The sequence below is a fragment of the Canis lupus genome, chromosome 7 (genome assembly GCF_003254725.2).
Source record: "Canis lupus dingo isolate Sandy chromosome 7, ASM325472v2, whole genome shotgun sequence".
Classification (NCBI taxonomy): domain Eukaryota; kingdom Metazoa; phylum Chordata; class Mammalia; order Carnivora; family Canidae; genus Canis; species Canis lupus.
The window spans coordinates 24,809,655-24,834,668 of record NC_064249.1 but is presented as its reverse complement, the minus strand read 5'-3'; the positions used below and the strand labels follow the sequence as shown (position 1 = coordinate 24,834,668).

Here is a 25,014-nt window from a genome sequence, read left to right as displayed (position 1 = left end):
CGTTTTCCTCATACAAACACACAGCAGGTGTTTTCCCTCTTCAATCTCCCGAGTCCCACAGAACCTACTAGCAAGGGAGCGACGGACACGCAGACACCTTGGAAGAGGCAGAGAGGAGAGTAACCGGCGAGAAAAGTTAGTATTCTTGAGGGTGACTTCCTTGAGGATTACTGGGCGTGAACAGTGAAGAGATGTAAACCAAGTTTACGAGCAGAAACACAATCGCCCCAAATTTAGGATCATCTAAGAACGCGCCGACCCCGCGGGGCGGGCCTCCGGCTCCCCCGCCCCCCCGCCCCGCGCCGGGCTCGGGGACGCCCCGCCAGCGAGCCCGAACCCGCGGGCTCCACAGGCGCAGGGGCCCCTCAGGAAGGTTCTGAGGGCCGCGACCGCCTCCCGCCCTTTCCCGGCCCCCCCCCCTCCCCCCGCCCCCAGCCCGGCCGCGGCCAGGCAGGGACGTGTACGCGCGTGCGCGCCGCCCCGGGGGCAGAGAAGGCGCCTCCGCCCTCAGGAGCGCGCACGCCGCGCCGAGAGACCCGGACGCGCGCGCTCCCGGCCCGCCTCCTCCTCGGCCCGCCCCCTCCCTCGCCTCTTCCTGCCGGGCGGGCCTCCCCTCCTCCCCTCCTCCCCTCCTCCCCTCCTCCCCCCTCTCCACTCCCTCCGCCTTGCTCCCTCCGCCCTCCTAGGGCTCTGGCGGCCGCGGAGTGAACGGGACGGGCCCGGCCGCAGAGCGCGGGGCGGCGGCTGGGACGCGGGCGCCCGGCCGAGTTGTTCCGGCCCTGTCGGCGGAGACGTGAGGAGGTGAGGCGAGGGCGGCCTCCGAGGGGCCGGCGGGCGGGCGGGGCGCCGCGGGCCGGGCCGGGGGTGTTGGCGTCGGAGCTGAGCCGGGGGGCGTCGCGTGGGGGCCGGGCCGAGGACGCGCCGCGAGAGGACCACGGGGAGGAGGGCACACGGGGCTTTCGTGGCCGTCGGTCGCTTCCTGGCCCCCACGGCTCTGCCCGCCGGTCGCTCTTCCTGGCCCGGGCGGGCGGGCGGGCGGAGTCGGGACGCCCCTCACCTGGGGGCGGGGCGGGGACTTGGGCGCTCGCCCCCCGCCGAGCCCCCCTGACGTGCCGCCGCCTCCGCCGCCCTGCCTCGCTTGCCGCCCGGCTCGCGGGCTCCGCAAGCCGCCCTGTGTCCGGGGGGGGCGTGTGGTTAGGGTATTTTTTTTTTTTTTTTTTAAATCCACACTCAGGCTTCTGTTCGTGACCGCGTCTCGCCCTCGCGCTCCCCCTGCCTCCGCCCGGCACTTTGCTCCGCTCCTGCTGTGGATGCTTGTGGTTTTTGCAGTTTGGGATGGGCTGCGTCCTGGGCAGATCTCTACCTGCAAGGAACGCCCCGCTTCGGAGTTGACCGCCTGGCCCCGAGAATCCTCTGTCCAGGTGTGGGTGCTCGGTGTCCTCAGAACTGACTCAAAGTTTCTGAGACTGGACTAGTACTTTGCACCGGTCGGCAACGGTGCAGGGCTGGGCAGTGCGTCAGCATGTGGAAAGGGGCCCTGGCCGGCAGAAGGTGGCTGGATGCTAGGGCACTGGACTGACAGGGCTTGTTTCGGATCCCGGGGCGATGTGTCCACGTACTTGTGAATTCCCCTTGTACCTCTCAGGATGATCTTAGAAAACTTGCCAAATGCAGGTGGTCACTTGCAGAGCTGAAGGTTTCCTACGAGTGAGGAGAAACCCCAACCTCGTTACGCTAATTAATGGTAAGGAGAACTTTGGCGTGCTTGAGAGATGTCGGCGCGGACTGGAAAATGGAATTCAAGGCCTGCATCTTTGGTCCTGGAAGGTTTAGGGATTTTTTTTTTCCAATATTTTCTTGTTCTTTTTTTTTTTTTTTTTTTAAGATTTTATTTATTTATTCACGAGAGAGAGAGAGAGAGAGAGAGGCACAACACAGGCAGAGGGAGAAGCAGGCTCCCTGCATGGAGCCGTGGGACTTGATCCCCAGTCTCCAGGATCACGCCCTGAGCTGAAGGCAGCGCCAAACCACTGAGCCACCCGGGCTGCCCCAAATTTTCTTGTTCTTGATGTGGGGTAGGTAGTTGGGAGTTTTAAAAACACAATTTCATGAAAACGCTCTGACTTTTCTTACAGTAGTGTTTATATTTAGCTTCTGTACTTTTGTAGAATATCCAATACTGTGATGTCAGAAAGTACAAAGATGAAGTTTGCTTGTGGTCAAATTGGAAGTGGATTTTTTTGTCCATGGAAAATATTGGTCCACAAGCTGCTAGAGCTGGAGAACTGACCTATGATTCATTATCTTTATTAAAAAAAAAAAAAAAAAAACCCATAGGAAACTGACAGTGAACTTGCAAAGGAGAAAGACCAGATGGATTTCATCTATTTGTGTTTAAATGCTCACCTGCTAGATGACTTAGTTGAGGCTATTGACTTAGACTGTTGTCTATATTAAATCAGTTCAGGGATCCCTGGGTGGCGCAGCGGTTTGGCGCCTGCCTTTGGCCCAAGGCGCGATCCTGGAGACCCGGGATCGAATCCCACATCGGGCTCCCGGTGCATGGAGCCTGCTTCTCCCTCTGCCTGTGTCTCTGCCCCTCTCTCTCTCTCTCTTTCTCTCTCTCTCTGTGACTATCATGAATAAATAAATAAAATCTTTAAAATAAAAAAAAAACCAATTAAATCAGTTCAAAATGTGCTTTGATATTATGTATTAGTGAGTCGCCTGGGGAGAAGTGGATGTAGTTGGGCAGTGCTCATATGTAAACACATTATATAGCCTACATTGTATACTAGAAAGCTGGAAACAAAGTAGTAGATCCAGGTACTATTGGGACATGTGGTGAACACATCACCAAGCATGAAAAGGTGTGACGATACATGTATGAAGTTTTGTTTTTAGTTTTTGTTCTGTTTTGGCCTGAGTTTTTTGATAGGAACTTTTATACATTACAGTTTTGATATCCTGAGAATTTTTGTTCCTTTGCTAATGTTTCATGATTCAGATGCTTTTCTTTTCATTCTAGTAGTTATGCTGTTTTTCTTTGAATGACAGAATTTTATAAGACATATGAAACAAAAGTTTTGGGATCCCTGGGTGGCGCAGCAGTTTGGCGCCTGCCTTTGGCCCAGGGCGCGATCCTGGAGACCCGGGATCGAATCCCATGTCGGGCTCCCGGTGCATGGAGCCTGCTTCTCCCTCTGCCTGTGTCTCTGCCTCCCTCCCTCTCTCTCTCTCTCTCTCTCTTTGACTATCCTAAATAAATAAATTAAAAAAAAAAAAAAAAAAGAAACAAAAGTTTTCATGTTTACTCACCAATGTAAAATTTGTGACTTCTAAAAAGTTGTAATTAAAATTTTTCTTTGCTTTAACCCAGATTTCAGCTTGTTCAATTACTGTATATTTACTTGAACTCAGATGATACAACATTAAAGCTGAAAGTCGTTTTATCCATTCTTAATGGAGTAGTTAAAAGAAGGAATTTTGTTGTGCTAAGAAAAAATATTATGAGTGGGAGATAGCCAAGCTTCAAGAGATGAACTTTGAAGAGAGTAATAGCTAAGTAGCAAAAATTTCTTGCATTGAAGGTGTAGAACTGGGTCTGCATTCCATCCTACCATTGTCTTGAAGACGGATGTAGGGATGATTCTGGTGGAAAGAGAATATTTAGAGAATAAAGTAGATACTGTAGTCTATAGGTATTTGTCTCAACTTTTAATGAGTTGGTGCTTGTATGTAGCTCTTGCCTTGTATAAATAGCTCAGCCACTGGGTCTCAGGATGACCAGGAGCACAAGGCTATTCTAGCCTCCGGTACTGCAAAGATAGCTCAGGAGATAGACTTATGTGCGTTTGCCACCACTAACAGAAGAAACAGAAAAAGTACAGACTTGAGCCTGAGTTATGGTATAAAACCTATATTTTAGAGGAGAGGTTTAATATTGTGAATATAGAATAAGGCATTGCTTGACTTGACTTGTGTCTTTTCAGAGTGGTAAATGATTTTCACTTTATGGTTAGTATTTGAAATTGGGTATAAGTATGTGAACTTCAGTGGACCCCTAATAAGGAATAGTTAATGGATTTAGTAGAACTTGTATGTATCCTTACATTTATCTTTTCATATTTCATTTATTTTCCGTATTGCACTCATTCAACAGGTAGGATGCCAAAATTGACTATAGTAAGTTTGTGCTCATGCTGACTCCTTTTTGTCTTTTTTTTTTTTTTTTTTTTTTGGTGCTTTTGGGTGTAATTTTGGGGGATTTTCCTTGGAAACTTATAGGCGTATACTTAGTTGATTTGGAGTTAGACTTGGGCTACGATTATTAGTGTACTTGAAATTCTGAGCCTTCTTGTTTTCTAAATAGCTTTAAAAATAGAAAACATAAGTCTTTATAAACACTCAAGAAAAATCTGGTTACAGATTGTGTTGTTGTGATAGACATAGAGCAGCCAAAAATATATTTAAGAAACTTCCCCTCTCCTTACCCAGTTTAGTAAGCTTAAATAAGATGAAAAGGTCCCCCCCCCAATAAAAGCCTGATTTTCCCAGAATATCAAATCTAACAACTGTTGGCTGTGCTGTTTTTTCCCTTGCTTATTCTAAATTCAACAAGTGCATGTCTCTATGATAGAAACTTAATTCTAATAGGGATGAAAGCTTGTGCTGGAGAAATTGGCTGGGAAACATCAAATATGGAAATTTACTTTTTTATAGCACTGGTTTTCTCTGTACCTGAATTCTCAGTGGAGTGGGGACATGGGCACAAATGTCCCAATACTTGGGTTTTTTTTTTTTCATATTATACATTTCCTCTTCCTCTCCCCTATCCCCATCCCTTTGCTAAATTAGCCACTGCTACTAGTAGGAGTGTGTTATGTCCTTCAGGTGTGTGGAGCTGAACTAAGTCTGAGAACCTTAGCCCTTTTGTGATACTCCCTAAGCCAAATTCCCACTCTGTAAATGGCCTTCTGGTGATATTATTAGGCATCTGTGTAGCTCTCATTTTTGAAGAGAAGTAGATTTTGGTGGTAAAGAAATTACATATATAACCAAGAATAATTTATTTTATTGCATTGTGTAGGACACATGGAAGAGACTAGGAGATTGTTGAGCTGAATATTTATTGAACTGTTTTGACAGTGACACATTGTATGTCTTGACTCAATCCTCCCCCTCCCCTCACACTCATGTGACTGCATACAAGGTTGAAAAAAAAAAAGTTTGGCAAAATAATACTTATCTTTTTAGGACCTTGCTAGAACTGGCTCATCATACTGGCTTGCAGAAGCAGTGTGCCTTTCTTTTTGCACATAGCTCCATGTTCAGTGACATCATGCTGGTAGCTTGAAGTTGGCCATGGCCTGAGAGTATTTATACCAGGAAAATCAGCAAATGGTGCAGTTTAGGACTTTTTTCTCCCCTTTATATAGCCAGTTGTTGAACATTTTCAGCACACTGCTGCCTACAACACACATTGATATTATCTATTCCGCTTCATTAAAAAAATGCTGAGTTTTGACCCCTACATTGATTTTATAACCAGCTAATGATAGATGGCAGCCTATAGTTAAAAACTGGTTTTGTCCACCCTCTTCACTCTGCAGATGAATGTTATACAGAGTTGAAGTTCAAGGTGATATAGATAGTTATTAGCAAAGCCAGGTCTCCAGAATCCTAGTAATCTGGAGTTTTTTTCTAGTGGCTTCTCTCCTGACCCAAAGCCATTCATGTAGCTCAGTTGAGGTATTTAATATGTGCCAGACATTGTGTTAAGCAGTTTGAACAGAGGTGAATAAGGCATGGACTTTGCCCATAAGGTCTTTATATAGGGATTGAATATGGAAACCAAGATTCTAAGGCAGAAAGTAACTTGTGGTAAAGAAATAAAGATAAGGCACTCTGAGAGTTTAGAGGCAGGAGAGAGCAATTACTTTTGGTTGTAAGGATAAGGGAAGAGAGGACACTTAAACTATGCTTTGAAGAATAGATAGGGTTTGCACATATGGAAATAGGACAAATAGTATGTAAAAAAAAGGCCTGCCAGGGTAATCAAGGGCATAGAGGGAAAGGGCTAACTAAGCGAGAGAGTCAGCACTGGATGGTGAAGAGCCTTGAATGCCACTTTTCCTTTCTGCTCAGTTTATCTTTCATTGTTTTGACTCTGGCGTCATCTCGTACTTCTTAACGTTAAAGAAGCTTTGTATGCTGTGTTCTTGATTAGAATATGACCCAGAGGGCACATGAGTATCCTTAGAGTAAAAGCTGAAGGAAAAAATTATTACTGTTAGGGAAGTAACCTCAAGTTTACCAATCCTAAAACTGTAGGAAAGTAAGGGAAAAATTTTTTTTTTTTTTTTTTTTTTTTGTAAGGAGATACCATTATTTTTTGTTTTACTAAACAGTATCACTTTGGCTGTAGTAGAGGAGGAAGCAGTTTTGAAAGTATTTTCAAAGTACCTTCTAAAATGTGATTTCTGAATGACTGGATCTTAATTTTTGGAGGCAGATTTGGTTCAGGCAGAAAGGCAGTCTTTACAGATTGACTAAGCCGACTAGCTACCAGAATTTAGGGCAGCAAGGGAAGGGTATATTACTACCACAGCCAGAAGTGAGGGATTGATGGATTTTTTTTTTTTTACTCCAAGTTCCTTGAATTTTGGCATTTATATATTTGACAGTCTGTGTGACTGAGGATGTTTTGAAGTCCTGGACAGAGCTTGCCTTGTTCCATAGGTGAATTAGGTGGCTAGAAATGAAGATAAGTGACAGTAAGGTGTGTCTGTTAATCAGATTGGCTGGTGGTAGTTCTCAAGGTTTTCTGTTCTGATAATTTCACACTTACTGTTTCTGATTAAAATGCTGGACAATTTGAAGAAGCTTTACTTCTTTTTGACCTCCTAGTTCTGTAAAGGTAAAAAGCCCTTTTAGAGTGTTGCCCAGGTAACAGCACATACAGAGACTGTTAGAAGCGTGTGGAAAATTTTGGTAATCTTGGTGATGAAGTCGCTATAGTAAATAACTGCTTGTTGGTAAAAGCTGGGCTACTTCTGGATGGTTGACAAAGAATTTTTGGGATGAGCTTTTGTTCCAAAATAAATACGAATTGTGTTGTTGCCATACTGTTTTTCTCACTTCTTTAAGCTTCTGATACATAAAGTTTGTCATCCGATCATTTTAGATTTTGGCAGTTTCATATGAACTGTTCCACAGGATAGCACGCCCCAAATAGTATGATAAGAGTTCAGATGCAGCATGCTTCAGATACCTCACACCAGTTGAATGGAGTAGCTAATCATGTCAGCACAGGGTGTTGGTTTTTTGTTTGTTTGTTTCTTTCTTTTTTTTTTAAAGAAGTGTTAGGTTTCCCAAATAGAGTTTATTAAAATCCTTCCAAATTTGCTATGATCATTTTTTTTGTGGTACAAACTGTGGTATTGTATTGATGTCTTTAAGTTGTGTATTTTCTTCAGATATACCCGTACACAGAAATGTGTATTATGTATGTTTATGCATGCATACCACCCACTAGTTGCTGACATTTGTGGTGAAAATAGAGTCTACTTGGCAAATGATTAAAAAGAACAAGTAGACTCTTTGAATGCTATCATGTCAAATAGTGACAGATAATGAAAGTAATGTAAATCCCCAAAGGAAATTTTTTTTTTTTTTTTGGTACACCAAATTTCTAGGAAAGGAGCACATTTAAAAGGGCAAGTCTAAAAAAAAGGGCAAGTCTAGGATACATTCACATACCAGTGAAGGATTTCTGAACTTCTCTCTGGTATATACACACACCCATATTCTGCACTCATTATCAGCAGTAAACAAAATTATAGGACTTCAAAATTTGACTTCCACTACAGGGGGATGCAAATAACAAATACTATTTTTAGAAAAAATAGAAACCTGTGGTTTTCACTTTTGCAGGTTTAAGAGACAGAACACTAGTTTTTTTTTTTTTTTAAGAGTTTTATTTATTTATTCATGAGACACACACACACACACACACACACACACAGAGGCAGAGACCTAGGCAGAGGGAGAAGCAGGCTCCATGCAGGGAGCCCGATGTGGGACTTGATCCCAGGACTCCCTGAGCTGAAGGCAGATGCTCAACCACTAAGCCACCCAGGCGTCTCAGAACACTAGTTTTTGATAAATCATTTTTTAAAAAATTTTTATTTATTTATGATAGTCACAGAGAGAGAGAGAGAGAGAGAGAGAGGCAGAGACATAGGCAGAGGGAGAAGCAGGCTCCATGGAGCCCGATGTGGGATTCGATCCCGGGCCTCCAGGATTGCACCCTGGGCCAAAGGCAAGTGCCAAACCGCTGCGCCACCCAGGGATCCCCTTTTTTTTTTTTTTTTTTTTTTTTTTGATAAATCATATAGAATATTTATCTCGTGCTTCAAGATCTATACGTCATTTTGAGGCCCTTTGCTAAGAGCATTGTACAAATGCAAATGGTTCTTAAAGTGGTTATTAGGAATTTCCTTGAGTAGTCTCTTTGGAGTAATTTATCCTGTATAAATTGAATAGATTGTATTTTAGTTTAGTAAAAAGTCAGCGACTGAAGGGAGCCTATATAATATACTGGCAGACAATAAATTTTCTTAGGTTGTTTTATTGTAATTTTGTTACTTTAGCATCTGAGGCCATCAGACCTCATTCATTTATTCTACAAAGCTCTTCCCTCATGAACTGTATTCGTTCATTTTAAATCTTTGTCTCATATTTGCCCTACTGTTAAGGATCATGGTTGGACTAATGTTTTGATTTGCCTTTGTCCTAGTCTTTGTGGAAAGATGAGTTACTGCCTATCAAGTTGGTATCGAATTGTAATTCAGTTAATGTGTTCTTTCCTCCATCCATTTTTCCTTCAATATTCTAGAATACTATTATTATTCATATCCTAGGACCTATACTAATGAATCTATAAAATTTTTATGCATGAGTTAGGTAGCTTAATTTTTCACAAATGAGTCTAGGCCTTTAAGTTTTTTTTTTTTTTAATTCTGAAATGCATTTTGTATTTCCTGTCAACATTGTCAATAGTTTCAATAGGTGAAACAGGTTTCTCCTGCTATAGTTGTTTTCACAGACAGTAAAATAGCAATCTCTACCATTTGTAGATATCAGATAACGTTTTTAAAAGTTAATTTAATAATAGGTTAGAGAGGGATCCCTGGGTGGCCCAGTGGTTTAGCGCCTGCCTTTGGCCCAGGGCGCCATCCTGGGGACCCGGGATCGGATCCCACGTCGGGCTCCTGGTGCATGGAGCCTGCTTCTCCCTCTGCCTATGTCTCTGCCTCTCTCTCTCTCTCTGTGTGACTATCATAAATAAATAAAAAAAATAAAAAAAAATAGGTTAGAGAAACCGGTTTGTTTAGCTTTTAATATGATAGTTGCCATTTTGCATATAAATTTCATTGTTTGCATGCTAATCATAGTGGAACTTTATTATATTCAACTGAAGCGAATTTACCTTCTAAAATAGAGGGCTTTAGTAATTTTTGTACTTTGGTGAATTTCATTTGGAAGAGGAAAATAGTAGATTTAAAAAATTTTGGTTGGGCTGGGGGATGGGGATGGACAAAAATAGTATGCTGCAAATAACCAAAAACATTTTTTGGTTTTGCAGAAGACAAGGTAGGTTGAACACAGGACCTTAATTCTTAATAGAGGGCCGCTGTGAAATTCAGAGAGAAAAAGTGATTTACTAAAGAAGTAATTTCTTTTTTGCATAATAATAATAATAATGAATCAACATTGAGTATTTAGTGGACTACTTATATAAGATACTGTGCATTGTCTAGTTAATCTTGACAATAACTATATGGGGTAGGAATTATTATAGTAATGTTTTCAGTTTGTGAAGGAGGAAATGGCTTGGAGAAGGTCAGTGGCTTGCTGAAAATCATCCAACTCTTAAGAGGTCTCCTTTCCTCCTCAATCTGCTTCAGAGTGACTCTCAACTACTATTCTCTATTGATGATTCTTTAACTGGGGTGATGATACTTGTCTTCTGTTTCATAGAGTGGTTATGGGAATTAAGAAAAGGTTTACAAAAGAACACCTGTAAATGTGCCTGGTGTTTTTGTTTTACTGGATAATTTTTGAGGAGCAAAGACATATTAGATATAGATAAACACCTATATTACTTTGTAATTACTAAAATAAGTTGAACCATAAAATAAGTTGAACAGATATTTGAAAGACTATTTATATAGTAGAAAACTTATTTTGTGTGGGTCCAGAGGGTCAGCAAGTGAAAGAGGAAGGAAGAAATGTAGGGGTGCATTGACTAACAAGTGGATTGGATGATCTCTAGCAAACTGCAGTCTTTCTGAAATGAGGGGGAGTATATATTATAATATGAGATAATTTCAAAGACCCTTGCAACATCAGGAATCTATGAGTCCTGTAATAGGTGACTTTTCTTCTATCCTGATCAGCTGGATACAGCCAAGATAATTTTTAGTTTAGCTTGGATCATCAACAATCACTATTCTTTAAATGTCAATTTTTTGCACTTAGGTTGAACAGAAGTATGTAGTTGCCTGGGAAAAATGTGGTGAGGCCACATCCCAGAAAGGGGAGAGCATGGAAGACAAGGAGCAGGAGGGAGGACAGAACTCCGAGGAGGGGCTGGGCTGTGGCTCCTCTGAAGAGCCATTACACAATGACAATGCGCGGGAGGGCTCCGAGCTGGATGCACCCGGGAAGGAGCGAGCTGGATGCACCCGGGAAGGAGCGGCAGGAGCGTGCAAGGGTGCGGATGGACTCGGAGTCCCTGGACTCGGAGGACAGCTGAGCCCTGGCGGCCAGGCCCACCTGTCACAGGTAGATGCCCCAGGCCTGCCCCGGCCCCCACCCGCCACCTGCGGAGCAGAGACCTGTTGGGGAAACGCCATGCTGTCCCTTTGTATCTGTCCCCTGGGTTGTTTTTCTGCCTAACTTCTGTGATTTCCAACCGACATGAAATGACTATACAGGGTTTTTTTTAATGAAAGTAAAAAAAAAAAAATTTTTTTTTTTTTTTTTTTTAGAAACAACTAGTGTATTGATCTGGGGGGAGAAAGGGGATGCAGATGGGAAATGGGGAGGCCAGGGACTTTAGTGTTTGCCAAAACCACGGACACACACCCTCTACCTCTTCTCACCTTCCTCTTCCAAAGCCGGCTCCCACTCTGTTCTACTACCTCCCTCTCCATTCTGCCCTATACCCACTTGACCTTGACCTCCAGTGACTGAGCAGAGCCCAGGCTTCCAGCTTCCAGGTGAGGCAGCCTCAAAGAACCTCTCTTCCCCCCTCTCCCACCTCATTCCCATCTCTTGTCTAAATAAAATACAGAAAAAGCAAGCATAGCTGGTACCTGGCAGGACTAGTCACCCTGGGGCTGAGGGCAGGGGTGGGGTGGGGGTGGGGCAGGCAGAGGAGCCTCAGCCAGGTGTAGTAGAACGGGGGCAGGGGGTGGGTTGGGGGCTGGCCCAACGCCCCCCTCAGAGGGTGGCTGGGAGGACTCCAGAGCTGCCTCTCAGGCACCATGTTCACTGGGTCCCCAGGGTGGGGGGTGGCAGGCGGGAGCAGCAGAGAAGCAGAAACTAGGTTCTGTAGGAGCATCCCTTTCCCTTGGCTTCTGGAGGAAGCCTTCTTTGGTTTTAAGGCAGATGTGGAGTTTCCCAGAAGCAGGGGAGATTGACATAGATGCTTTTTTTTTTTTGCTTGTGTTTTTCCTTCAGTATAAAATCACTGTAGAAAATAACTTCTCTTAGAAAAAAAACAAAACATAGAAGAAAAAAACCAAAGGGGTATTTTCTTTGGCTTCAAGCCCCTCCCATGAGGTGCTGGGCCGGTGTGGGCAGGGTGGGCGTGAGGCAGACAGGAGGCAGACAGCCTCCACCCTCACCCGACCTGGCAGGTCCCAGATCACATGATGCTGCAGTTCTGGGGGCTCTGGGTTTGGGGGCTGGAGCTGCCCAGGAGGTAGGAGCGGGTGACCAGGCTGTCCCCGAAGCTGCCACCCCCACTGTCCCCCACACTGCGGTAGCTGCGGGTGACTGTGACACTGGAGGTGCAAGAGCCAGAGGAGATGGATCCGCCCACCTGGGCTCCCGAGCTGCTGGCGGAAGCCTTGTCTGGAGCTTCCCCCTACCCTAAGATAAAAATATGTTTTTCAGGGTGCAGTGAGTAAAAGAGTTTAATAGTATGTTGTCACATGCTTGTACTTAATAGTTTTCATATGATTTTCCCTTGAATTTAGATGTCCTGAGTGTATATTTGCAGAAGAAAGTTAATATCATTATGGCTATGAAAGGTTGTTTTTATTTTTATTTATTTATTTTTATTTATTTATTTATTTATTTATTTATTTATTTATTTATTTATTTATATTTATGATAGTCACACAGAGAGAGAGAGAGAGAGAGAGAGAGGCAGAGACATAGGCAGAGAGAGAAGCAGGCTCCATGTACCGGGAGCCTGATGTGGGATTTGATCCCGGGTCTCCAGGATCGCGTCCTGGGCCAAAGGCAGGCGCTAAACCGCTGCGCCACCCAGGGATCCCGAAAGGTTGTTTTTAATTGGAAGGAGTGTTATGACTTTATGGCTATAAATTCAGTTTCATTCTCTGACATTGCTTTATTTAGCAAGCATTTATAAGGCAGAGTATGGGTTCTGTGCTCAAAAAGCACAAGTAAGGGACTCTTAAGGAGCTGACAGTCATATTGGAGAAACATAAATACAGTAGAGTTTAACAAGGATGGGGCAGGATAGAATGTGTTTTATAGGAAAGCTTTAGAGGGTTACGTGACCTGGTCTGGGGCTTCAGGTAAGGCTGCCTGAAATATTGGAGTTGAGTTGAAAGAAGGCAACAGAGACATTTTAACTAGAGGTATGATAATCTAAAATTGTAACTCTTACGTAGACCCAGTGTAAGCAGCTCCTCAACTCTCAGAATCATGGTAAAATCCCCAAAGTAGATGTCATTTTTTATAAGTAATTCTTTATAAATAAAGCTTTTTAGCTCTCATTGATAACTTATTTTTATTTTAAATATGATGCTTGTGGTTTCTAAGATAGCAAATTAGGAATGATTTAGAAGAGGCAAGATGCTGTCATAAACATACATACTGGTAACAGGACAGTGAGATTGCTGAGATGATAGCAGTGAAGAATAGGAAAAACTATATATAAAAAAACCCCCAGATCTAAAAACTAGAGACAACATAAGGAAAACAGCCTTACATAACCTAATTAGCTTTAAGGTAGCAGTTATATTACTAATAATGAAAATTTGTCAGATTCTCTTTTACCAAGAAAAAGTTAAGTACATGGTCTATGTAGAACATTTATGAAGGCATTAAAGTATTTATATTAGAATTTTTTTTTTAATATGGAATACAGTAGAGTGTTGAACAATGTGGTTTTGAGCTGTACAGGTCCATTTATCTGTAAATTTTTTTGGGGGATAAATACAGTATGGTACTGTAAGTGTATTTTCTTTTTTTTTTTTTTTTTTTGTAAGTGTATTTTCTTAATAACATTTTGTTTTCTCTAGCTTGCTTTATTGTACGAATACAGTATATAATACATATTTCATGTATGTGTTAATTGATTGATTATATCAACAATAAGGCTTCCAGTCAACAAAAGGCTTTTTTTCATTTTAACAGCTTTTATTTAAAATTGTCAATTGTTTTTTCCTTATTATTATTATTATTATTATTTTAAACAATCAGCTATTAATAGGTAAGTTTTTGGGGAGTCACAAATCATCATGATTTAGATATTTTCCTATGATAGTATTTTTTCTTGATATGTGTATCTCTTGGAAAAAATAAAGTTTGTGCCATATTTATTATTAAATTTTTTTGTAATTTCTTTTATACTTAAATGGTATGTTTTGATTTTAAAAAATAAAAGCATTGTTAATCCTCCTTCCCTTACCCTTTACCCTTGCTGTACCTTGACGAATACTTGGATATGAGTATCTCTAATCAGTCCTGTTCCTGTCTTCTTGTCATTCAGATTTCAGCTCTTTTTTCATTTTCTCTAAGCCTTTCCCAAACCACTCAATCTAAAGTGGTCGCCTAATCTAGTCTTGTTTTGCCACATTGCTCTATGTAATTGAATTCAAAATACTTATCTCTGTCATAGAAATTTCCTTCCTTCCTTCCGTCTTTCTTTCCTTATTTACTCCTTTCTAAGCATCCCATAGTAGCATGTAAGCTTTTTGAGGGCAAGGACTTCACTGTTTTTTCAAAAAAAGATATATTTATTTTGGGCGATGGCAGGGGCGGGGGGTGGGGGGCGATAGGAGGCGGGGGGAGGCAGAGAGAGAATCCTGAAGTAGATTCCATACTGAGGGCAGAACTCAATGTAGACTTCAGTCTTAAAACCCTGAGATCAGGACCTGAGCCAAAATCAAGTCTTGGCTGCTCAGCTGTCTGAGCCACCCAGACGCCCCCCTCTTTTTTTCCCCCCACTTTTGGTATCTCTAGAGCTTTGAATAAAGCACTCAATAAAATTTTGTTGATTGCAGAATGAAGCAGATATTCTTGGCCTAACTAGCTTTAAGACTTTATTGAAAGTTATTTCACTTCATTTTGCCTTGGTTTCTTCCTTTGCAAAATGGGTGGGGTAATGGAGAGGAAAGAGATTTAATTAGGTTATCTCAAAAATCCTTGCCATTTAAAGGCCTGCTGTTAGCTTGTTGTGAGCTTTGAGTTCTGTTCTAATGGCATTGATGAATTTATGCTGACTTCCTTAATTACTTTCTTCCTCTGTCTTCTGTTGAAGTCAGTGGTGCATATTTATATTTGCAAGATTACCGACAGCATTAGAGAATCAACTGATTGCAGAATCAGGTTTCTTGTTGTATCTGGATTATTAAAGACAGTAGATCAACAACGTGATTTCTGTTTCCATGATCAAATTAATCAAAATAAGTTTTTTTGACATATCCAAGTACTAGGTTGAACTGAAATGGTATTTAAATAACAGGAAATTTGAGTCAACTTCTTAGTTATTTTTAACAATGAGTTATTTAAATGAAACTTGAGATAATATATGTATATAAAATGAGAGTATATAAAAAATATAGTTTCTGGAAGATGATGAGGATTGAAGAAATAAACTATAGTTTTTCATTTGGTCCATGTGATTAGAATTTTAGATGGCACTTTCATTCTTCACTTGGAAAAGCTTTATTATTGTAAAGACCAACATTTTTATTTTTATTTTTATTTTTTTTTTATTTTATTTTTTTTTTTTTAAGACCAACATTTTTAAAATAGGTAAAGGAAATGAGCAGATTGTTGATAGCAGAGGAAATATAAGTAACTAGTAGAAGAATGTTAGATCTTACCAGTAACCAAAGAAAGGCATATTAGAGGAAAATGAAATACTATTTTATACCTATTTCAGTTTTTTTTGTAAATATTAATAACATAAGGCTGGTTAGATTTTAGTAAAGCGGGCATATCAAATATTGCTAGTAGTTTGTAATTTGGCAGTATGTATTTAGAGTTGTTAAACTGCTCAAAACCTTTTGTTTTGTTTTAACCTTTTACTAAACTTTCAATTTAGTAAGTTCATTTCTGAGAATATTCTAAAGAAATAACTACAGAGGGATTCCTGGGTGGCTCAGGGATTTAGCACCTGCCTTCAGCCCAGGGCATGATCCTGGAGTCCCAGGATGAGTCCCACATTGGGCTCCTTGCATGGAGCCTGCTTCTCCCTCTGCCTATGTCTCTGCCTCTCTCTCTCTCTCTGTCGCTCATGAATAAATAAATAAATCAATCTTAAAAAAAAAAAAAAAGGAAATGATACACAGGTGTATGTACTAGCAAAAGGAAATGCTTATACATTTAAGGAAGGGTGAATATAACATTTAAAGTATGTAAGAAAAAGAAGAATGCACTAAAATGCTAATTGTGCTAGCGTGATAGGATTGTGGATTTTTTTTTTCTAAATTTAGGTAACTTCTATAATGAAAAAGGTATAAATAAAGTCAGGTTTTGCTAGCTGTGATAATTTTGTTAGTATAACTAGGGTTGCTAGATTTAGTAAGTAAAAATAAACATGATGTTTGGGACATATTTATACTAAAAACTATTGTTCATCTGAAATTTAAATTGTGTGTCCTGTATTTTATCTGACAACCCTAATTGTAACATATTTTGGTGATAGTTGAATGTTATGGAGAAATGTTGGGACGCTGTGCTTCCCAAATAATTCTAAGTATTATTTTTAATTCAGGTAACTGTTTTTTTTTTTTTTTTTTTTTTTAACTAGGATTAGTTAGCTGGGAGAACTCTTACAAGCTAGTTTTATTTCAGGACTAGCTTTTGGGTGATGCTTGAAGGAAATATACTTCAATATTTGGCAAGAATAATTAAAAAATCTTATTATTTAACAAAAATATGGTAATATTGGATGTTACCATTTTACCTTAGGTAGAATGAATTTGGAAACAAGTTAGGCTGAAGTCAGGAGGGCAAGTTACAAAACTATTACAATAAGCCGGGTAAGGGAACTAGGGTGGAAGTAATGAAATTGGAGAGGAATAAACAGATTTAAGAAGTTCTTATGAGGTAAAATCAATAGGATTTTGTGATATATTAGATTTAGGGGTGAGAGAAGGAATTCTTGGGTCTCTTTATCAAGAGGGATTAAAGGAAGAATATAGTTTTGGGGAAAGAAAATACTAGTTTAAGATTTGATGTCTAGGAAATGAATATTGTAGGTGTCTGTAGGCAATTTGACATATGGTTATAAACTTGAGAGATGTTTGGGTTTGAAGTGTGCTAATTGAGACTAAGTAGACTAGAAGGCCCAGATTAGAATTGTGAGGAACTCTCTTTTAGAGATGGAAGAGAAAATTATTAAAAAAAAATTGTTTCTAAAAACTTAACATTTTTATGTATTTTTTCTTCTGTTTATATTTATTTCTTTTTTAAAATATATATTTTTAAAAAATTTTTATTTATTTATGATAGTCACACACAGAGAGAGAGAGAGAGGCAGAGACATAGGCAGAGGGAGAAGCCAGCTCCATACCTGGAGCCTGACGTGGGATTCGATCCCGGGTCTCCAGGATCGCACCCTGGGCCAAAGGCAGGCGCTAAACTGCTGCGCCACCCAGGGATCCCGTTTGTATTTATTTCTGTTTATTTTGCTTTAGTACATCTTTCCTCTATTAGATTACAAACCTCATTAGTCAGAACCATGTATGTCTCTTTTGTTCACCTCTGTGTGTAAAGTACTTGGTACATAGCATGCACTCAGTAAATATTTGTTGAAGGTATAATTATCATTTTGTGTATTTTTGTATTCCTTTTGTTCCTTATTACAATCTTTTAATTGTAGGCATTCATTTTGGGAATCTTTGTTCTATTGTACAATGATTCTCTTTACATTTTTTAAAAAAGATTTTATTTATTTGAGAGAGTGAGTGAGAGAGCACCAGTGGGGGATCAGAAGAGGGAGAGGGAGAAACAGACTCCCTGATGAGCAGGGAGCCTGACGTGAGGCTGGATCCCAGGCCTCTGGAGCATGACCTGAACTGAAGGCAGACAGACGCTTAACTGGTTGAGCCACCCAGGTGCGTCTCAGTTCTCTTTAAATCAGTTTCATATAGATATGTTTTTAACTTTTCATTATGGAAAATTTCAAATTTATGAAGAAGAGTAAGTAGCTTACTTAATATCCACATAACCATAAACATTTAGCAGTTTTTATGTTTGTCATCTTCATCTCTTCTTCTGGTATAGCACTGCAAATTATAGAAATGGATTTATCTTACCCCTAAATATTTATTTATTTAATTATTTGGAGGGGGGTGGGGCAGAGGGAGAGAAAGAATCTTAAGCAGGCTCCATGCCCAGCACAGAGCCTGACACAGGGCTTGATCTCACACCCCTGAGATCATGACCAGAGCTGAAATCAAGAGTTGGGTGCTTCGCTGACTTAGCCACCCATGCACTCCTATCGGTAAACATGTAAATGCATCTTTAAAAAATAAGAACATTTTCTTATATAACCATAATCACATTCTCATATTGTCACACCTAACAGTTTCTTAGTATTGTGAAAAACCTAGCCCATATCAAAGTTTTGCTACTTGTACCTGAAATGTCTGTATTAGTTTACTAGGGCTGCTATAACTACATAACAGACTGCATGGCTTAAACAACCGAAATTTATTTTCTCACAGTTCTAGCAACTGGAAGTCCAAGGTCAGGGTGTTGACAGATTTTGTTTCTCCTGAGAACTCTTTCCTTGTCTTATCGATGGCCACCTTCTCTCTGTGTCCTCCCATGGTCTTTCATCTGTGTATAAATCCCCGGGGTCTCTGTCTTCCTTTAAGGACTCCAGTTGGATTGGATTAGGGCCCACCCTGATGGCCTCAATTTAACTTAATCACCCCTTTGAAGGCCCTATCTCCAAATATAGTCACATTCTGAGGTATCAGAGGTTAGGGCTTGAAGATATGAATACAGGGGGAGGGGGCTGTTGCAGTTCATCCTGCAATGTCTTTTATTGCTTGTTTGTTCAAATCAAGAATTATACAGTTGCAGTTAGTAACACATCTTCCCACTTTTTCCTTTTGCTTCTCATGACTGTTCAGACACCTAGCCAGTTGTCCTGTAAAATGTTCCACAGTTTGAATTTTTCTGGCTTATTTCATTGTTTTCTTTTTCTTTTCTTTTTCTTTTCTTTTCTTTTCTTTTTTCTTTTCTTTTCTTTCTCTTCTCTTCTCTTCTCTTCTCTTCTCTTCTCTTCTCTTTTCTTTCTTTCTTTCTTTCTTTTTTTTTTTTTTTTGTATTTCCTAAAGCTAAAAGCTAGATTTGAAGGTTTGTTTAAATTAAAATCTTTTGGACACCAGTATTTATAGTTGCTGTGTAGATCATAATGTATGATATCTAGAGGCACATGTCTGATTATTGTAGTTTTAGTGATGAGATTGATTACTGGATAAAGTAGTGACAGAATCTAGTTGTTTTGTATAAAGTTTGTTTTTTTTACCTTATAACCAATGAGTTATTTGTGGTATAATATTTTGACTCTAGATATCATATAATTTTTTTCTTTTTTAAAGTAGGCTCCGTGCCCAATATGGAGCTTGAACTCATGACCCTGAGATCAAGAATTGCACCCTCCATCGACTGAGCCAACGAGGCTCCCCTACTATATAGTCTTGATAAATGTATTTAAGGTAATGTGGGTTGTCTGAATGGCACCAGTGGTATTATGCATAATGAACATCTGTCATATTTTTTTTCTTTTCAGCATTTGAACTCCTTTCTTGTATTTGACATATTCCCCCAATTTATGAGTCAGAGCCACCTTTTCACTAAAAGCTAAAAATGTTAGATGCTTTATTTCCAGCCCCATCTAGGACATGGATATATCCCTAGGTTCCATTAGTCAAGTACACCTATGTTCAAAATTAGAGGACCTCTTAGGGCTCATAGACTCCATTGAAATGTGATTTTAAAGAGGAGGAATATGTTAGTGCTCTCTGCCTTCCTTCTGTGTTTGATGCTAGGGTCTGCAAAATGTGGAGAGATCTGGAGTTGCCTTGCGATCCTTTTAAATCTAACTTCAGAGTCTACTGGTTAAGGACTATTCAGTAAATATCCCACTTGAGATGGAGAAAATTGTATGCACCTTGCTTTGATGCACCTTTGTATGCACCTTTACTTTTGACAGAAGTAAAGTACTTTGGAGGGTAATTTTAAATTTTATTTCTTTTAGCTTTTCTTAAAATGATTTTTCTATTTCAAGAAACTTAAGATTATATCTTCAAATAATTATTTCTTGAAGTTTTCTGCTTTTATTTTAAAGTCTTGGGTGGTATATTGTAATACATTTTTTTCCCATACTTTGATAAACATACACATAAAAAAAGATACAAGCTTATATTTTGAATATCTTTCTGTGACAATTTTGTGGTATTATACCACGAAACTGAACTGTTTCCTTATTGTTAGATGTTTATATTGCTTCCCCCCTTTCCTTCCTCCAATTGAATACAGTGTTAATATGTGTGCCTTTGTAATTATATTTTCACATACTATTGGATCTTTATATGGGGCAGTTTTCTCTGGATGAATCACTGGATTATTATGTACACTTTAAAATTTGGTTTAAAATAATTAAATGATAGTTAAATGTTGATTTCTAGCCATTTTTGGACACTAATGTTCGAACTTACTTGGTAGAGATGGAAGATGATTTAATGAACCGTGGAAGATGTTTATCAATTAGACTATTGTTAAGTTAGAAACTTCCACGGAAATTCTCAGCATACTTGAGTTTCAGGTAGAAGATGAAGATGCAGGGGTGAAGAATTGAGAACAAGCAAGGGGAGGGACAAAGGAGAGGGAGAGGATGTCAAGCAGACTTTGCTTAGCTCAGGGCATGATTTGGGGCTTCATCCCACGATCCTGAGATCATGTCCTGAGTTGAAATTAAAAGTTGGCTGCTCAACCGACTGAGCCACCCAGGTGCCCCACAAAGATTGCTAATCTCACAAAATAAAAGCTAATCCTTACTTTTTTCATTTTGATGGAAAATGAAGTGGGAATAATTTCTGAAAGATTTGATAATATTTTGGTAAGCAGTTATATAGTTTTAAATTGCTTTCTAGTGAGAAATATAATTATAGTGAGTGTTTTGATTTAAAAATAATGCACATGATGAAAATTTAAATAGTTCAGAATGTCTGTATCTTCCGCACAGACCCCTGTTCCCATTTCATCCCAACCTGTAAAAGAACTAGTCAGCTCAGTTATTCAGAGGCTGATTTTACAATTTGTTGTTATGATGTACTTTTATTCTCCATTTTATCTGACCATTTTACTGTTCTAGTATGTACATATAAATGGAAAGGGAAGAGAGAATGATCATATCTGGCAGATGATAGGTTAATTAAAAATTGATTAAAGCAGGGAATCGTGAAAAACCTAACATGTATGTACCTTAAACACGTTAACCTGAAATCTGTATGTACCTTTCCAAGCTTTTGATGTAGGACTGAGGCCTTCTGGCATTCCGTATCTTGGTTTTTCTTGCACACACCTCATCTATAATGGTTTGTTTTATTTTATTTATATTAATTTTATTGTGATGTCTTATTCTAGGTTTTTTTAATGCACTTAGAATAAAACTGTACATCTTTAACATGTGCTACAAATCTACATCATCTATCCCTTTGGCAGTTTCTAAGAAATCTTTCTTTGGTTTTCTGTGATCAGATTATGCTGGCTTTTCCATTTCCTTTTTTTTTTTTTAAGATTTTACTTTTAATTAATCTCTATGCCCACCCAGTATGGGGCTTGAACTCACAACCTGAGATCAAGAGTTGCATGCTCTACCCACTCAGTCAGCCAGGCACCCCTGACTTCAATTACTGAAACTTAGGGCCTTTTCAGATGCTGTTCCCGTAACCTGGAATGATCTTTTCTCCAAATCTGTGGATGGAGAATCTTATCTCAAATGCCTGAACTCAGAGAAGCATCCTTGATATCCCTTAACATTCCAGTCTAAAGTAGGATACCCACCTCCTATGAATATCACCTTGTTTTGTTTCATTCTACTTGCCACATTTAAGATGTATGTGTTTTTTTTTTTTTTAATTTTCTGCCATCTTTACAAAATTGAAGGCTGCATGGAGACAAGGTCCATATCTGTGAGGTTTACCATGCCTGTGCTTAGAGCAGTGTCTGGCATATAATAAGCTTAAATATTTGTAGACCTGATTAATGAAATGTTTATTTTAATTGCATGCAATGTATCAGACATTGTAGGGGCATTAATTAATAAAATACCACTTAGTTATTTTATTGGTAGCCTGTAGTCTATTTTTAAGTGGAAATGTGTACATCTAAGTACGCATCATTCAGTAAAATATAGGACATTTAAATTTTTGAGATGATAATATTAGAACATGCAAATTTTATACTAAAATACATAAAACCCTTTTTAGAATGTAGGAGAAAGTGTTGTTTATCCCTTTAAAAATAGTTATTCATCCATTTTTCATTGATACTATCTTGAGAACTCTGATCATCTTATGGAAAGCTTTGGAAAGCTAGGAAGGTCATAGGCACTATTACTAATAATTGTAGTGCTTTTTTTCCCCCCCAAAAGTAATTAAGGTTTTCATGAGTTTGCATAGAGTAGAAGAGATACTTGTCCTCCGGAGAAACAAATAGGTTTGAAGTATAGAACTAGAAGTAGAGCATAGGTAATTAAAACTAAACTAATATACTGTGATTCTGATTTGTTATGTCTTAAGATCTCTTGCCCTTAATAAGATGTGCTAAGATAAACAGAATGGCAGGCATCATATGTAAAAGTTTTCCATTTTAATCACAGTTTTGTTTTTGCATGACCAGAAATTCTCTGATTTGAAAGGGCATGCATGCTATATATAAAGAACCGTGTGCAGTTAAGGTTTTGCTTTGCCTTATTGTTAAATCTATGGAATGTGGTTTCCTTACTATGGGTGAGTGAATTAGCTTTTCAAATCCCATTATAGTTGTAAAGTGGGTATGGATTTGATATTTGTATGGGTTACTTAATGTAACTAAAACATTAAAAAATCCTTTTTGTTGAAATGATCTTGCTAGAGAGAAATTATTGTTCTTTGAAATGAGTAAGTTTAACCCATCAATCCATCCATCCATTTATTTAACAAGTACGATATTGTCAGGTGCAGTATTATGTACCTGACACTTTCCTGGGAGCTGGAAATACAAAGATGAATAAAGGATATTTGCTGACTGACTGGAACTAGTTGTAATTGATGATATAGATATGTAAATAATTATGTGGTATGATAAATGCTAGAGTAAGAATATAAATTAATTTAAAATTTTGTAGAAGCACTGTAGAGCAGTGATTCACTCTTTTTGGAAGAGTTGGAGAAAGTTTCTAGGTTGTAAATCCAGACAAATCCAACTGTTGGAATTTTACACTCTGAAATTTGTTTAAAATAGGGTTTTTTAAACTACCTGCACAGAACCCCCAAGACAGAGGAGAGTAAGAGTACCCCTTGGAAGCTCAGGATACACTTCAGGGTAGCTTGAAAATTTCTTAAATTCTCTGTTTTATCTTAAGAATTCATAGGAGTGTTGCATTTCTTTGCATACTGATTATATAAATATAGAAATATTTTAATTACTACCAGAAAAGAAAAAAAATATTCACTGCTGTTCTATTAATTTTGAAATACTGAAATGAATGAAGAGAGCTGACACTACATGCCAGATTTAGCTTTCACCTTCATTTTCCTAGTGGTATCCCCAGCATGTCTCAGTTTATGCCTGGGGATACATGTATACTGGTTTGAGAAAAAACAGATTAGTCAGTCAGATCATGGAACATTGCATTCTTCTTCCTTTTTTCCCACATTCCTGTTGTTCTTTCTCCTTGATTTTTACACTTGGCTTTGTGACTGCTTGGTATGCCATGATCAGCTTGCTTACTGCCCTGCTAGTTTTTATCAGCCAGCAAACAGCAATACTAGAAGCTGCTTGGGGCATAACCAGGGAAGTTTCTGGAATAATGGTGAAAATCTGAGTCGGAAGCATTCAGTACACAGGAAATGATTGGATTTGGCTCATTAAAGTAAGTCAAGGTCTAGGAAGGCTCCTTTATGATTAAAGGGAAGATGGGCCAGACTAATAAGGCTTGGGATTAGAACATGGGACTAAGTACATTGGTAGAGTCCAATTTCTGAGCAGCAAGAAAAAGGCTGGTGGTGTTAACTTAGTTTTTTCCAAAGTGGTCAGATCAAATGGTCTGAAAATTTCATATATTGAAGTAAATCATACTCAGAAATTGGTTATCTCTGGAACCTTAGAGTTAAACATAAAGGTATGTTACTGGCTTATTTTGCAAGTAATAGCTATCTCTGGTTCACTTGATGTTGTAAGTATGTTTCACTAATGACAGCTGCTTGATCTCAAACCCGTACAGCACAGGTTTCTCTAACTGTATTGCGCATGCCAGTTGGAGGTTCAGGAGGGCCTAGTGGAATCACTTCTGCATCTCTTCAGGTTCTTAGAAAATTGAGAACAGAAACATGGTGCCAAATGTGGGACAAAATGAAGTATTGTGCTTTATTACTGGTAAAGGTAGATGGGAAAATGTAGTAAGGATTCCACTCTTCCTAGCAAGAAGTGAAACCCCCCCACATAGAACAGAAGAATCAGTTTTCTTTTCAATGCAGTGAGTCTTGACACCTGCCATAGCCAGCCACAATCCCTTCAGATGATAACTTTGGGCAGGGAACTAGGCAGGCATGTTTTAAACCATTTACCTTGGTCTCCCCCCACCCCCCAACTCTGCTTGTCCTATGGGCAGTCATTGTAGGAGACAGACCATTGCAAAGTGATATTGATTTGGTTGCTTTACCCCTGGACTCCATATTTAACTGGATGTATCAGCTAGAACAAACTATCTAATCTTTTGAAAATCTTTTGAATGTATCCCTTCATTTGTAAGTTGGGAATGCAGTTCAGTCAGTGATTGTTGTGACTATAAACACAAAGATAACTAGAATGCCCAACACTGTTTGGTTCATAGTAAGCATTTAGTAAATAATAGTAATAAAATGATAAATGTTATTTGTGAGTTAATAGTATTCTCAACAAACTAGACTTTGTTTAAATCTTTAAAAATAATAGCTGCCCCTTTAAACACATAGTATGTGATACTTATTACATTCTTAAGTTGTACCGTTAATAGAAAACATGTATCCTTTCAAATTAATACTGCTTCTTTAATCATTTCCTGAAAGCAGAAGGCTATCATTGTTTTTATGCTGATATGCTCTTATATTACAGACTTGACCATATGAATATTACTCATACCACCGGGTATAGGTTTTATTTTCAGAGTGAAATCTCAATAATATTCTCTATGTCTGGGGGAAGGGAGCATATGGTCAACTGTGTATTATTAAATACTTATTTCTCAAGTGCCTTAAG

At 39.2% G+C, this 25,014-nt stretch overlaps 1 protein-coding gene across 6 annotated transcripts in view; it reads left to right on the top strand.

Annotated features, from left to right (window-relative positions):
- Positions 1 to 628: 628 nt before the first annotated feature.
- Positions 629 to 25,014, top strand: part of RABGAP1L (RAB GTPase activating protein 1 like) — a 729,489-nt gene continuing 705,103 nt past the window's right edge. For 2 of the 6 annotated variants that reach the window (XM_049112262.1, XM_049112263.1), the window contains exons 1-2: positions 629 to 801; positions 1,235 to 1,421. In XM_049112262.1, coding sequence (XP_048968219.1) covers positions 1,311 to 1,421 — 111 coding nt within the window. In that variant the 5' untranslated portion in view covers positions 629 to 801; positions 1,235 to 1,310. Of the gene's footprint in view, positions 802 to 1,234; positions 1,422 to 1,447; positions 1,745 to 25,014 lie in introns of those variants that run through there. The other 4 variants (XM_035718827.2, XM_025430246.3, XM_025430245.3 and 1 more) reach the window with 3 other exon arrangements.